The 14,326-nt window shown below is 33.0% G+C and overlaps 1 protein-coding gene across 5 annotated transcripts in view; it reads left to right on the top strand.

Annotated features, from left to right (window-relative positions):
- The window catches only part of Cntln (centlein), a 313,688-nt gene that overhangs the window by 68,567 nt on the left and 230,795 nt on the right, over nucleotides 1-14,326 (top strand). For all 5 annotated transcript variants that reach the window (XR_005733953.2, XM_078047677.1, XM_005340132.5 and 2 more), the window contains exons 4-5: nucleotides 1,636-1,770; nucleotides 2,360-2,539. Coding sequence is in view for 4 of the 5 variants with exons in the window: in XM_078047677.1 (XP_077903803.1) it covers nucleotides 1,636-1,770; nucleotides 2,360-2,539 (315 nt within the window). In the remaining variant the exon portion in view is untranslated. The remainder of the gene's footprint in view (nucleotides 1-1,635; nucleotides 1,771-2,359; nucleotides 2,540-14,326) is intronic.

The following is a 14,326-nucleotide window of genomic DNA, read 5'->3' on the forward strand; positions in this document are numbered from 1 at the left end:
AAACAACTGAAAGATACATTGACAAGAGAGAAATATAGTATATTTATATCATGGAATCAAAATGTATACCACAGTACTCAAACTGAAGCTATGTCCATCAATATGGATCAATTTGGGAATATATTTTGAACAAAAATAGTGAGACACAGAATACGTATACTATGATTTAATGTGTATTCAGTTAAAAAAGAAACTATATGTTAAATATGCATATTATGTTTTTAAACCATAAAGAAAAATGAGAGAAAGATAAAAAATAGTTTAAGGATAGGGGTTACCTCTGGAGTGGTGGGATAAGAGGTGTTAGAGGGTAAGACTTCAAAGATAATGGTTGCATTTCTTAGCTGGATACAAAGCTCCTTTAAAAATTTTTTTTCTTTATTCTTAACCTACTTGCCACAGATTAATTTTATGTGTGTTTAGCACCTAAACTATTTTAGTAAAAGTAAAATATTAACATTACAACTTTAAAAAATTAGACATTAGAGCTATCCTTTCTTTATTCCTTAAACTCACCCTCTTTTCATCACCTCCCTCAGTCTTACTCTCATATCCATGTCAACCTTAAGTTCTTTGGAGAGGGTTTGATAAAGAATAAATACAGTAGTACAAATAAATTGGTATTTATGGATCAGCATCAATGATAGGTCAGACATGGCATAACTATCAGTTTCTACTAAGCATATTACTTAAAAATAGAAAAAACTTTCTATTTTGATGTGTCTGCTTCTTCTTTGACAGATGGAGCTGTTGAGTCTTAATTGGAAGCTTCAAATAAGCATGTCAGGCCAGATAGTGTTTAGTTAGTTGAAAGCATGGATGGGTTGACAGAAGTTCATGAAATCTAGAAAAGAGTATCAGAATATGAATTTTGGTTTTAGCATGCTAGTTTCAAGTAGCCACAGGCCATCTCAGTGGAAGTATTTTATCGAAAGTTGCAAATTTGAGATTGGTGATTGGAAGAGTCTCAGTTGGTTGATGGATTACTCTTTCATATAGAGTAATACATGTCAAGAGAAGCAGTAAGTTTTCTGAGAGAAAAACCATATAAAAAAAGATTGATGCCAAGAATTGAGTCATGGTTACAGCCACCAGTTAGGTATCATTTACATATTGCTGATGAGAAGACTATTTAGCTAAAAATTATGGCAATCTTCTGAATATTTTGTCTAAAGAGCAAGGTATTTTTAGTACTGAGACAAACTGGCTATTCTTAATTCTTAAATGACTTACACTTTCATGAGGTGTTTTTATTAAGTTTTCCAAATGATATTCAAATAAGAGAATAGTAATTCTTATTTTAGTGATACATACATGTTTATTATTAGAATGCTTTACATTTGTTTTCTCCTGTTTTGTACTTGAATACTGAAAGTTTGCTTTCTCAGTGTGGCTTAATATTTAGTGTACAGGTTTTTTTGTGTTCTTCATCTTAAACTATTAAACAGTTGCCCATTTTACTGAAACTATTAATTATTTGCCTGTTTTAGTTGAAAATCTGCGAGCAGGTCATAAATGAGAATTATGATAGACTTTTTTATGAAAGTTAGTTAATATTATAACATTGTTAAAATTAAAATCCAAACATTTTCTTAGACATACCAGCTCACAAATAATTTATTTATTTGTCTACAGAAAGAATCAGTACTAAAAGAGGAAATAAATGACCTTCTACAACAGAAGATTTCAGTAGATGAAGAATATACTTTCTTGAGGAAAGAATTCAATGACTTGCAGAAGAAATTTAAAGATAAAAGTCAAGAAGATAAGGTGTATTGACTTGAACATAGTTTCATAGGAGTGTTTTATTTGAAGTCTTGCTTTACCCTTTGTGGCACAGAAAGTGACAAGCTTGGATGAAAAAATTGCCTAAGGCCCTGCTGTACCATACAGTTTTCTCACATGCAAAAACTCAGAGAAAAATGCTTTAAAGACTCCAAGCTTTATAACTTTCAGATAAATAGTTAATGATGGAAATGGAGCTAAGAAAGTAGGAGTGTGAATATGTGGCTTCTAGTAATTAGATTCTGATGGGACTGGCATTATTAATTGATAAAACCAGGTCTGGGAGGATATGTCTGTGTGGGTCTCAAAAATAGCTGGGGACAGCATCAAAGGCAGCTTGATCAATTAATGGGCTCTTTGCAAATGTGTACTCATCAAAGCTGTCATCCAGTGAAAAAATATGACCCATCCACCTGCATGAAAAGAGGCCAATAAAAGTACACAGGTGACCTTGGCCATCAAATATAGAAGAAGCTGCTGTGAGGGTGAAACTGCACAGTTTATATTTGCTGATTAGTTCTCACCTTTTTTGTTGTTGTTGTTGTTTATCGGCCCTTGTGGTACTGTTCTACAGGACACTAAGGAATGTGTAAAGAATAAAGAAGAGCAAAATAGGCTGGTTATAAAAAATCTAGAGGAGGAAAATAAGAAATTGAGTACACGCTGCACTGACCTGTTAAATGACCTGGAGAAACTAAGGAACCAAGAAGCACATTGGAAAAAAGAAAAATATGGCATTGATGCAAAAATAAAGGTACACAATGAGAATGGAATACATACTGCAATTCTGGATTTAACTTCATATAAGAAATTTAATACATGTTATTTTCTTTCAAATAACAAGTTATATATTCAAACCCACCAGTGGGGAGTAGCATTAATTTATATTCTTTCACTTAAGACCCATAGCTTTTTAAAAATTGATGTTGCAAAGCAGGAAACTGACTTCAAATAGTTATCCTAAAATGTAGTCATTAAAAAATAAAGGCTATTGCATTTTGAAATAAAATGTGTTTTTTTAAAAAATATTCGGAATCATGAGTTTTGACTTTTTAAAAGGAAGGCTTAAATTCATAAATGCAGATAAAATTTATTGTAATATAATTTTACTTTAAAAGTAAAGGGTAATGCCTCCCCCAGAAAACCATTAAAAATACTCATAGATGGTTCTAAAATGGTGCTTTATTTATTTAAAGGGGAGTTATTTATAGTAAAATTTTAATAGAATATAAAAGTTAATAATCTTATAAAATTCTTACATTATTTTGATCAGTATTTTTCAAAATAATGTGTTTTGGGGGCATTCCCTTTGTCTTCAGCAGGTTTTTGCTCATTTATTTTCCAATCAAATGTCAGGTTTCTCTTTTACTGTATATTTTATTTAAAATGGCATAAATAAACAAGGCTACAAAAACATGGTAGTCTTTCTCTATATATATGTACATAAAAGAAATATAACCAACACATGTATTTATATATCTATTTAAAATATGTAATTATAATATAGATATGTATGTGCATATGAGCACATGTGTGCATAAATATTTAAGTTAGGGGAGAAGGATATGTCTGAACGTGTGAATTGATCCTTTGCAGATTTTTAAGGGAACACATTGAGTGTTAGTGCACAATCAGAATGACTAAGCCAGTAAGGAAACTGAATTCTGGTGCATTTGTTTTCTTAATTTTTAAATTAGTTTCTGCTACATTACATCCTTTAAAAAAGTTGTTGGTTTGATAAGAGTAGGTGTTAATTCACAACTACATGATTATTTAGTGATAATTTTCACTAAATAATATATATATGTATATGCATACAATATAGATAATATGTATATAAAATTATATATATATATATGTGTGTGTGTGTGTGTGTGTGTGTGTGTGTGTGTGTGTGTGTTTGTATATATATATCATAGAAATTGGGTTCATTTATGTAAAAAAATCATACCTGCATGGAATTTGATTTGCTCCATTTCAGTTCCTGTTGCCCCACTTTCCCTTCCCTTCTTCCTTTCTTTATTCTCCTACATCTATTTTACTGATCTTCCTTTGGCTCATTTATTTATTTATTTTTGATAAATTTTTGATTTCTACATATACATAAAGGTGGAATTCCCTGTGGTAAATTTATACAAGCACATAGTGTGATTTTGTAAATTCATTTCTGCATTTCCTTTCCTTCTAGTCCTTGTTAACTCCTTCTCAGTCTCTTTCTTCGACTTCACTGTATTTTTATGGTATTTCTATTTCTCCTCTTCTTTTTCTTGTTTTGCTCCAGCTTCCACATACTAGAGAAAACATTTACCCTTGATTTTCAGGGTCTGGCTTATTTCACTTAGCATCATGTACTCCACCTCTATCCATTTACCAGCAAATACCATAATTTCATTCTTCTTTATGGCAGAGTAAAACTCCATTATGCATACATACCACATTGTCTTAATCCATTCATCTATTGATGGGCATCTGGACTGATTACATAATTTGATTATTGTGAATTGTGCTGCTATAAACATTAAAGTGACTGTATCATTGTATTTGCTGAGTTCAGATGTTTTGGATAAATACCAAGGAGTGGGATAGCTGGGTCATATGGTGATTCCATTTCTAGTTTTTTGAGGAATTGCCATCCGGTTTCCCAGAGTAGTTGTACTAATTTGTAGTCCCAACAAAAATGTATGAGTATACCTTTATCCCCACAGTCTCACCAGTATTTACTATTATTTGTATTCTTGGTAATTTCCATTCTCATTAGAGTAATATGAAATATTAGTGTAATTTTGATTTGCATTTCCCTAAATGATAGGGATGTTGAACGTTTTTTCATGTATTTGTTGACCATTGTGTTTTTTCTTTTAATAAATGTCTGTTTAGTTCTTTAACTAATATATTTTTTTAAATATTTATCTTTTATTTGTACACAATACATTTATTTTGTTTATTTATTTCTATGTGGTGCTGAGAATCAAACCCTGGACCTCGCACATGCTAGGCGAGCACTGTACCTCTGAGCCACAACCCTAGCCCCTAGCCAATATATTAATTGGATTTTTTGGGCTTTTTGATGTTTAGTTTTTTGATTTTTTTATATATTAATATTATGTATACTATATGTATTAATTTCCTGATAGAGGAGTAGCTGACCAAGATTTCTCCCATTATTTGGGCTTTCTTAACACTCTTAATCATTTCCTTTTTTGCAGAAGCTCTTGAGTTTGATGGCATCCCACTTATTGAGTATTGAACTTATTTCTTGAGCTTTTGGGATCTTGTTAAGAAAGTTGGTACCTGTACCAATATGTTGGTGGGTTGACTCTATTTTCTTCTAGCACCTACAATGTTTGTGGTCTAATTCCTAAGTTTTTGATTAATTTTGAGTTGACTTTTGTGTGGGGTGAGAGGGATCTGGTTTCATTCTTCTACATATGAATTTTCAATTTTCCCAGCAGCATTGGTTAAAAAGGCCATCTTTTCTCTAATGTATATTTTTGACACCTTTGTGAACTCACAGATGCTTTTAAGAACATGGGTTTGTCCCTGTGTTTTCTGTTCTGTCTCATTTGTCTTCACATCTATTTTGATGCCAATGCCATGCAGTTTTTGTTACTATACTTTTGTAGTATAATTTAAAATCAGGTATTGTGATGCCTTCTGCATTGCTCTTCTTGTTCAGCATCACTTTGGCTATTATGGGTTTCTTAATCTTCCAAATGAATGAACTATTTTTTTCCTAGTTCTGTGAAGAATGTCATGGGTATTTTGATAGGAATTGCATTGAATCTCTATAACATTTTTGGTAATATGGCCATTTTGACAATATTAATTCTGTTTATCCAAGAACATGAGAAGTCTTTCCATCTTCTAAGGTTTTCTTCAATTTCTTTCTTCTATTTTCTGTAATTTTCATTGTAATGATATTTTACCAAATTGAATAGTTTAATTCTCAGTTATTTTACATTTTATGATTATTGTGAGAGGAGTAATTTTACTATTTCTTTCTCAGCAGAATCATTGTTGGAATATAGGAAAGCTATTGATTCATGAGTGTTGATAAAAACTTTTCATGGTAAAAATAAAATAAAAAAAATCATGAGCACCAAGCCAGCAACAGTACAAAGAAAACTCAAAGACAAACTGCACATAGAGAAACTAAAAAACAATCCAAAGCTCTCAAAAAGGAAGTTCAATAGAAGAATAACCCACTAAATTAGAATCAAGATAGGAAAAAATAGAGCAAAAAAACAAAATGTCAGGAAACCCAAACACATATCCATATTAATGATGAATGTTAATGCTCTCAGCTTCCCAACTAAAAGACAAAGATTAGCAGAATGGATTGAAAAGCAATATTCATCTATGTGCTATTTGTGAGGGACTCATAGGCAAAGACATCAACATGATAACGGTAAAGGTATTGAAAAAATATTCCACTCATTTGGACCATAAAAACGAGAAGGAGTAGCTATTCTCATACCTGACAAAGCAGATTCTAGAAAGAATTAATTAAAAGAGACAAAGAAGGCCACTGTATCCCTTTAGCTGTTGAAGGGTATCTTGGTTTGTTCTGTAGCTTGGTTATTGTGAACTTTGTGTCTATAAACATGTGGCTGCATCATTGCAGTGTACTGTAAATCTGGGCATGTACTGTCAAGTACACATAGTGGTTCCATTCATAGTTTTCTCAGAAATTTTCATGTGCTTTCTAGAGGGGTTATACTAATTTGCAGTCCCACAAACAATATATGAGTGCACTTTTCAATGTGCATTCTCCCCAATATTTATTGTTATTGTATTCTTGATAATTGCCATTCTGAGTGGAGTAAGATATAATCATAATATAATTTTAATTTGCAGTTCTAGAATTGCTAGAGATGTTGAAACATTTTTTTCATATACTTGTTAACATCTGTATTTCTTCTTTCAAGGAGTATCTGTTTTGTTTTTTTTTGCTCATGTGTTGATTTTGTTATTTAATATTTTAGTTGTAAATGGACATGATATCTTTATTTATATGGTGCTGAGTATTGAACCCAGTGCTTCACACATGCTAGGCAAGTGCTGTATCACTGAGTCACAACTCCTGCCTTATTATTTGTTTTTGATCCTAGGTGTTTATCATTCTTTATATATTCTGGATATCAACACCTTATCTGAGGAGCAGGTGGCAAAGATTTGCTCCCTTTCTGTGGGCTCACTCTTCATACTCTTGTTTCCTTTGCTGTGCAGATGCATTTTAGTTTGATGCTATCACACGTATTGATTTTTCATTTTGTTTCTTATGCTTTACATATCTTGTAAGGAAGTTTCTTCCTATGCTGACATCTTAGAGGGTGGGGCCTGCATTTTCTTCTAGTTGTTGCAGGGTTTTGATCTAATTGCTAGGTCTTTGATCTACTTTGAGTTGAGTTTTGTACCTGGTGAGGGAAAGAAGTTAAATTTCATTATTCTACATAGGGATTTCCAGTTTTCCCAGCACCTTTTTTTTTTTTTTAAAGGCCATCTGTTCTCCAACATTTGCTTTTGGAACATTTATCTAGTATCACATAACTGTGTTTATGTGGTTTTGTTTCTGTGTCTTATATTTCATTGGTCTTCATGCCTGTTTTGATGTTAGTACCTTGCTGTTTTTGTTACCATAGTTCTGTAGTACAATTTGAGGTCCAGTATTGTGATGTCTCCTGTTTTGTTTTTTTCAGTAAGGATAGCTTTGGCAATTCTGGGTTTGTTATTTTTCCCAATTAATTTCATAACTGCTTTTTCTAGTTTTGTGAAAAATGTCATTTGACTTTTGATGGGAACTGTATTGAATCTTTTAGTTCCTTTGGTTGTATTGCCATTTTGACAATATTAATTTTGCCTATCCAAGAACATGGGATGTTTTTCCTTCTTCAGAGTTCTACTTCAATTTCTTTCTTTGGTTTTCTGTAGTTTTCTTTGTAGAGGTTTAGCTCTTTTGTTAGATTAATTCTGAAATATCTTATTTTATTTTATTGAGGTTATTGTGAATGGGAATGTCTTCCTAATTTCATTTTTGGCAGATTCATTATTTGAGTATAGGAGTGTGATTGATTTATGAGTGTTGATCCTATATTATGCTATTTTGCTGAATCCATTTATGAACTCTAGAATTCTTATTGTGGAGTTTTTTGGGTCTTCTAAATATAAGATCATGTTGTCAGCAAACAGATAATTTGAGCCCTTTTTTCTTATTTGTATCCCTTCCATTTCCTTCTGTTGCCTGATTGCTCTGGCTAGAGTTTCTAGGACTGTATTGAATAGAAGGAGTTGAAAGTGGGCATCCTAGTCTTGTTCCTGTTTTTAGGGGAAATGCTTTCAGTTTTTCTCCATTCAATACAATGTTAGCCTTGGGTTTGTCACAGATAGCCTTTACAATGTTGATGTAATATTTTTCTATCTCTATTTTTTCTAGATTTAACATAAATGGGTGCTGTACTTTATCAAATGCTTTTTGAGATAATAATCATGTCATTCTTATCTTTAAGGCTATTTAGGTGGCATGTTACATTTTTTGATTTCCATATGTTGCATCCCTGGGATGAAACTCCCTTTGTCATGGTGTACTATTTGTAAAATATGGTTTTGTATGTGATTTGGAAGTGTTTTATTTAAAGTTTTTGCATCTGTGTTCATTAGAGATATTGGCCTGAAGTTTTTTTTCCTTGATGTATCTTTGTCTGGTTTTGGTATCAGGGTGATAGTGTCTTCATAAAATTTAGTTTGGCAGTGCTCCCTTGTTTTATATTTTATGGAATAATTTGAGGAATGGTGGTATTAATTTTTCTTTAAAGGTCTGGTAGAACTTGGCTGAGAAATCCATCCAGTCCTGGGCTTTTCTTTGTTGGAAGGCTTTTGATATTGCTTCAATTTCATTACTTGATATTGATGTGTTTAAATTTTCTATATTTTTATGTTTCCATTTGGATAGGTCATATGAGAGGAATTTGTCAATATTTTAAAGGTTATCTAGCTTATTGGTGTGTACATTTTAAAATAGTTTTTGATGATCCTCTGGATTTCAATAGTGTCTGTGGAGATATTTCCATTTTTTTTTGCCTCAAATTTTGTTAATTTGATTCCCACCCCCCCCTTAATTTGGTAAGTTTGGCTACCAGTGTATCAATCTTATTTATCCTTTAATAAAACTTGTTTATCTCTGTTTAGTTGATCTTTTGTCTTGTTTTTTTTAATTCTTAGCTTCATTTCTGATTTTAATTATTTTCTGTCTTCAACTGATTTTGGTATTTGTTCTTCTTTTTCTGGTTTTGATATAATGTTAGATTACTTATTTGGTGTCTTTATGTTCTTTTAATGTATGAGCACAGTGCTATGAATTTAATTTTAATACTGCCTTCATACTGTCTTAGAAATTTTGATACAGTATATTATTCTTCTCACTTAATTCTAAGAATTTTTAAATTTCTTCGCTGGTTTCTTCTGTTATCCCTTTATCATTAAATAGCATATATTTTAGTCTCCAGGTATTAGAGAAGCTTCTATTTATATAATTGATTTCTCATTTCATTTTATAATGATCTGATGGAATGCAAGGTATTACCTCTATATTTTTTCTATTTGCTAATATTTGCTTTGTGATCTAAGATATGGTCTATTTTTAGAAAATATTCCATGTACTGCTTAGAAAAAAGTGAATTCATTTATTGATGGATGGAATATAGGTGTCTGTTAGATCCATATTATTAATTGTATTTTTAATTTCTGTAGAGTCTTTCCTTAGTTTAGGTTGGATGATCTAACCAGTGGTGAGAGAGGCATGTTAAAGTCACCCTGTATCATTATATTGTGGTCTATTTGATTCTTAATATTGAGAAGGGTTTATTTTATATATATTGGTGCTCAATTGTTTGGGGCATAAATATTTACAATCATTATATCTTGTTGCTGTGTGATTCCCTTAAGCAATATGAAGTGACCTTCTTTGTCTCTTCTGATGCTCTTTTGTTTCCTCTTTTCGTTCAAAGTCTACTTTATCTGAGATGAAAATAGCTACTCCTGGACATTCATAAGTCCCATGTGAATGGTATGTCTTTTCCCCATACTTTTACCTTCAGGCTGTGGTGAACATCTTACAGTTATCCATATTGTTGGGTTTGTTTTTTAATCCAATTTGCCAATCTATGTCTTTTAATTGAAGAGTGTAGTCCATTTACATTCATTGTTATATTGCGAGCTGATTTTTATTTCCGGACATTTTTGATTTATTTTTACTGCTTAAATTGGACCAGATTGTCCTTTAATTGACTATTCTTAGTATGTTTCCTTCCAGTGCTGGTTTTAATTCTATTTTTTCATTTCCTTTCCATCAAATATTTCATTGAGTATGTTTTGTAGTGTCATGTTTCTAGTTATGAATTCTTTAGCATCTGTTTATCATTGAAGGTTTTTATTTCATCTTTAAACCTGAAGCCTAATTTTTCTGTGTATAGTATTCTTAGTTGGCATTTATTTTCTTTAAGATTTGGTATGTATTATTCCAAGTCCTCATGACTTTTAGAGTCTGGGTTGAGAAATCAGTTAAAATCCACATTGGTTTACCTCTAAATATGACCAGCTATTTTTTCCTTGCAGCTTTTAGAATTCTGCCCTTATTTTGTATTTTAGGTATTTTCATATAATGTTTCTTAAAGTGGATCTATTCTATTTTTGCATATTTGAAGTCCTGTATGCCTCTTGTATTTGAATTTCTTTTATTTATTTATTATATTTTTATTTTTTAGTTTTCGGTGGACACAACATCTTTATTTTTATGTGGTGCTGAGGATCGAACTTAGCGCCCCGTGCATGCCAGGCAAGCGTGCTACCGTTTGAGCCACATACCCAGCTCCTTGTATTTGAATTTCCATCTCATTCTTAATGTTTGGAAATTTTTCTGATATTATTTCATTGAAAAGATTGTTTGTCCTTTTACTTTATATTTCACAGCCTTCGGCCTTTTAATATTATCCCAGATTTCCAGCATGTTCTGGTCATGGTCTCTTAATAGCTTTTCTTTATGGGCAATTTTATTTTCAAGATTTTTATACTTTATTTTAGAAGGCTCAAAAATCTATCTTCAAAGTGGCCTAATCCATTGGTGGTGCTTTCCATTGAATTTTTCATTTCCAGGATTTCTGTTTGGTTCTTTTTCAAACCTCTATATTTTTATTGAAGGGATTTTTTAGTTTTTGTATTTTCTCTTTAATTTCACTTTACATCTTCTTTTAGCTCATAGAACATTTTAAATGTGAACTTTCTAAATTCTTTCTCTAACATTTCCTCCATTGTGATGTCAGTAGAGTCAGTTGTTGATGCATATGGTTTGTTTGTGATGGTTTGTTTCTTTGCTTCTTTGTATTGTTTGTATTTCTACCCATCTATTGGTATAGATCTCATTTTTTTTCTTTTTAGGAAGGGACTACTTTGTGAGTTTCATTCTCTTTTGTGTACGGGGTTGGGCAAATGTCCAGATCTCATTTCTTTTAGGCAGTACATGACCTGCTGATCCCAATATCAGCACCCTTTAAGAGATGCCACTGGACCATATTTAGTACAATCACTTCAGAGCTAAGCCTCAAACTATTCAGCCTTATGAGAAACAAACACTGATTGCTGTTTTTCTCCACAGTTCCTCAAATCCAGGTATAAGCTTGTAATAAAATTCTGAAATAGGTAAAAATTAGTTATTAAATTTAGTAAAATTATTATAACCTTAAATGAGGGCTAAAATGTGAGAATAATAAAGATTGGACAAAATAGAGAGGGAATAGAGAGACCAAAAAAAAAAAAAAGAAAGAAAACGAGAAAAGATATAAAATAATTCATATAAGGTAGAAAGGAGAAATTGATTGATTGTGGGTATTTGAAGTAGCAGCAGATAATGCTGGAGGACTGTTAGGGGCCAAGTGGAACAAGTATAAATTAGAGCTAGGAAAACAAAGATAAGAAGACTGATTCCAATTTAATGGCTTAACTTAAATTAAACCATTAGATGAAATACATTTTTAAATGGGTTGAATGTTGACTATTGGGGTAACAATTATCATTCAAGATAAAGGGATAATAATATGACAAAGTTGATGTTAGAGTTATTTATAGTAAACTATGCCAATGTTAAATAAATTCTTGTTGAATCTTGGTTGGAATTCATTGGGGTTTGGACGTTAAGCAGATGTCCATCAGGCTTTGCTGTGAATCTCTCCTGAGTTACGGGACATAGCAACCAATTCCCTATTTGTTATGAACCTCCCACCAGCTGATTCTGATTCTGGTTTGTCAGCACAGGGACCTCCCACCATCCCATTCTTATTTGTCAGCACAGGGACCTGCAGTTGACTGCTCAGAGGGTGCAATGTTGTGGGTTGGTTGTTTTAAAAGTATGCAGGAGTTGATGCAGATGCTGGATTGTCCCTGTGATTGCTGTAGGTCATCATGTACCTGGTTCCTTTTACAGTATCCTTTTCATTGAGGTAAAGATCCTGGTGATTGTGAGCATAGGAACTCTGATTGTGGCTTTTCTTGGTGTGAAAGTATTCCCCCTGCCAACACTGTTTTCTGTAGTACTGTAGAGAAGGAACTCGGGTGGTTCACCTGGACTTTAGTTTCCACTGCTGCAGGTTGTGAATTGCATGTGTTAATTTCCTCTGTTGACTATGTCTGATGAAAGTTCCTGCCAGTTTCCAAAAATGCCCTTTCATTCTCCAGTTGTGATCATGGGTCAGGCTGGGTGCTAGATAAGACTGGGGCATTCTTTTCCTGTTGCCTAGACTCAGGTAGTTTTCCTCCTTAATTGATCTTCCTTTGGTTATCTTTGCAGCTGTCTTCCACTTAAGTTTCCTGGGATATTCAGGGAAATTATCTTAAAGCCTTACATTTGCTGTTATCACTATCCAGGAATTGGGTCTCTGTGTCACTGGATATTCAGGAAGATTCCCTCTGGTACAGCCCAGAGATCCCAGGGACAGCCGCTAGCCTTCCCAAGGTGCCTTCCTCCAGTGTCAGTGGTCAAGGCTGTTGTGGTCCTGGTGAATCAGCTTTCCTCTGCTGGGATCTAAGCTGCTTTGTTGATTGTCTTTCTGAGTTGAATGGACACTGCACAGAGATTTCTACTCTTGCCTGGATTGCAGATGCTGAGCCAAACAAATGGGTTTGACACATTATGTAGATCGTAGCCAACTTTTTCTTCTATCAGACGCAGAGTCTCTGATTTGATATCTAGCTCCTTGATCCACTTTGAGTTAACTTTTGTGCATGGCGAGAGGAGGGGGATTCAGTTTCATTTTTATGCATATGGATTTCCAGTTTTCCCAGCACCATTTGTTGAAGATGCTATCCTTCCTCCATTGTATGCTTTTAGCTCTTTTATCAAATATAAGATAGTTGTAGCTTTGTGGATTAGTCTCTGTGTCCTCTATTCTGTACCATTGGTCCACCCGCCTGTTTTGGTACCAGTACCATGCTGTCTTTGTTACTATTTCTCTGTAATATAGTTTGAAATCTGGTATCGCTATACCGCCTGATTCACGCTTCCTGCTTAGAATTGCTTTTGCTATTCTTGGTCTTTTATTTTTTTATATGAATTTCATGATTGCTTTATCTATTTCTACAAGAAATGCCATTGGGATTTTGATTGGGAATGCATTAAACCTGTAGAGAACTTTTGGTAATATCGCCATTTTGATGATGTTAGTTCTGCCTATCCATGAACAGTTTATATTTTTCCATCTTCTAAGATCTTCTTCTACTTCTCTTTTTAGGGTTTTGTAGTTTTCATTGTATAAGTCTTTCACCTCTTTTGTTAGGTTGATTCCCAAGTATTTTATTTTTTTGAGGATATTGTGAATGGAGTGTTTTTCCTCATTTCCATTTCAGAAGTTTTGTCGCTGATATACATAAATGCTTTTGATTTATGCGTGTTGATTTTATATCCTGCCACTTTATCATCCGCAAATAGTGATAATTTAAGTTCTTCTTTTTCTATTTTTATGCCTTTAATTTCTTTCGTCTGTCTAATTGCTCTGGCCAGTGTTTCGAGAACTATATTGAATAGAAGTGGTAATAGAGGGCATCCCTGTCTTGTTCCAGATTTTAGGGGGAATGCCTTCGATTTTTCTCCATTGAGAATGATGCTAGCCTGAGGCTTGGCATAAATAACTTTTACAATGTCGAGGTAAGTTCCTGTTATCCCTAGTTTTTCTAGTGTTTTGAACATAAAGGGGTGCTGTACTTTGTCGAATGCTTTTTCTGCATCTATTGAGATGATCATATGGTTCTTATCTTTAAGTCTATTGATGTGGTGAATAACATTTATTGATTTCCGTATATTGAACCATCCTTGCATCCCAGGGATGAATCCTACTTGATTATGGTGTACAATTTTTTTGATGTGCCTTTGTATCCGATTCGCCAGAATTTTATTGAGGATTTTTGCATCTAGGTTCATCAGAGATATTGGTCTGTAGTTTTCTTTCTTTGAGGTGTCTTTCTCTGGTTTCAGAATCAGGGTGATGTTGGCCTCATAAAA

The sequence above is a fragment of the Ictidomys tridecemlineatus genome, chromosome 4 (assembly GCF_052094955.1).
Source record: "Ictidomys tridecemlineatus isolate mIctTri1 chromosome 4, mIctTri1.hap1, whole genome shotgun sequence".
NCBI classification, from domain to species: Eukaryota; Metazoa; Chordata; class Mammalia; order Rodentia; family Sciuridae; genus Ictidomys; species Ictidomys tridecemlineatus.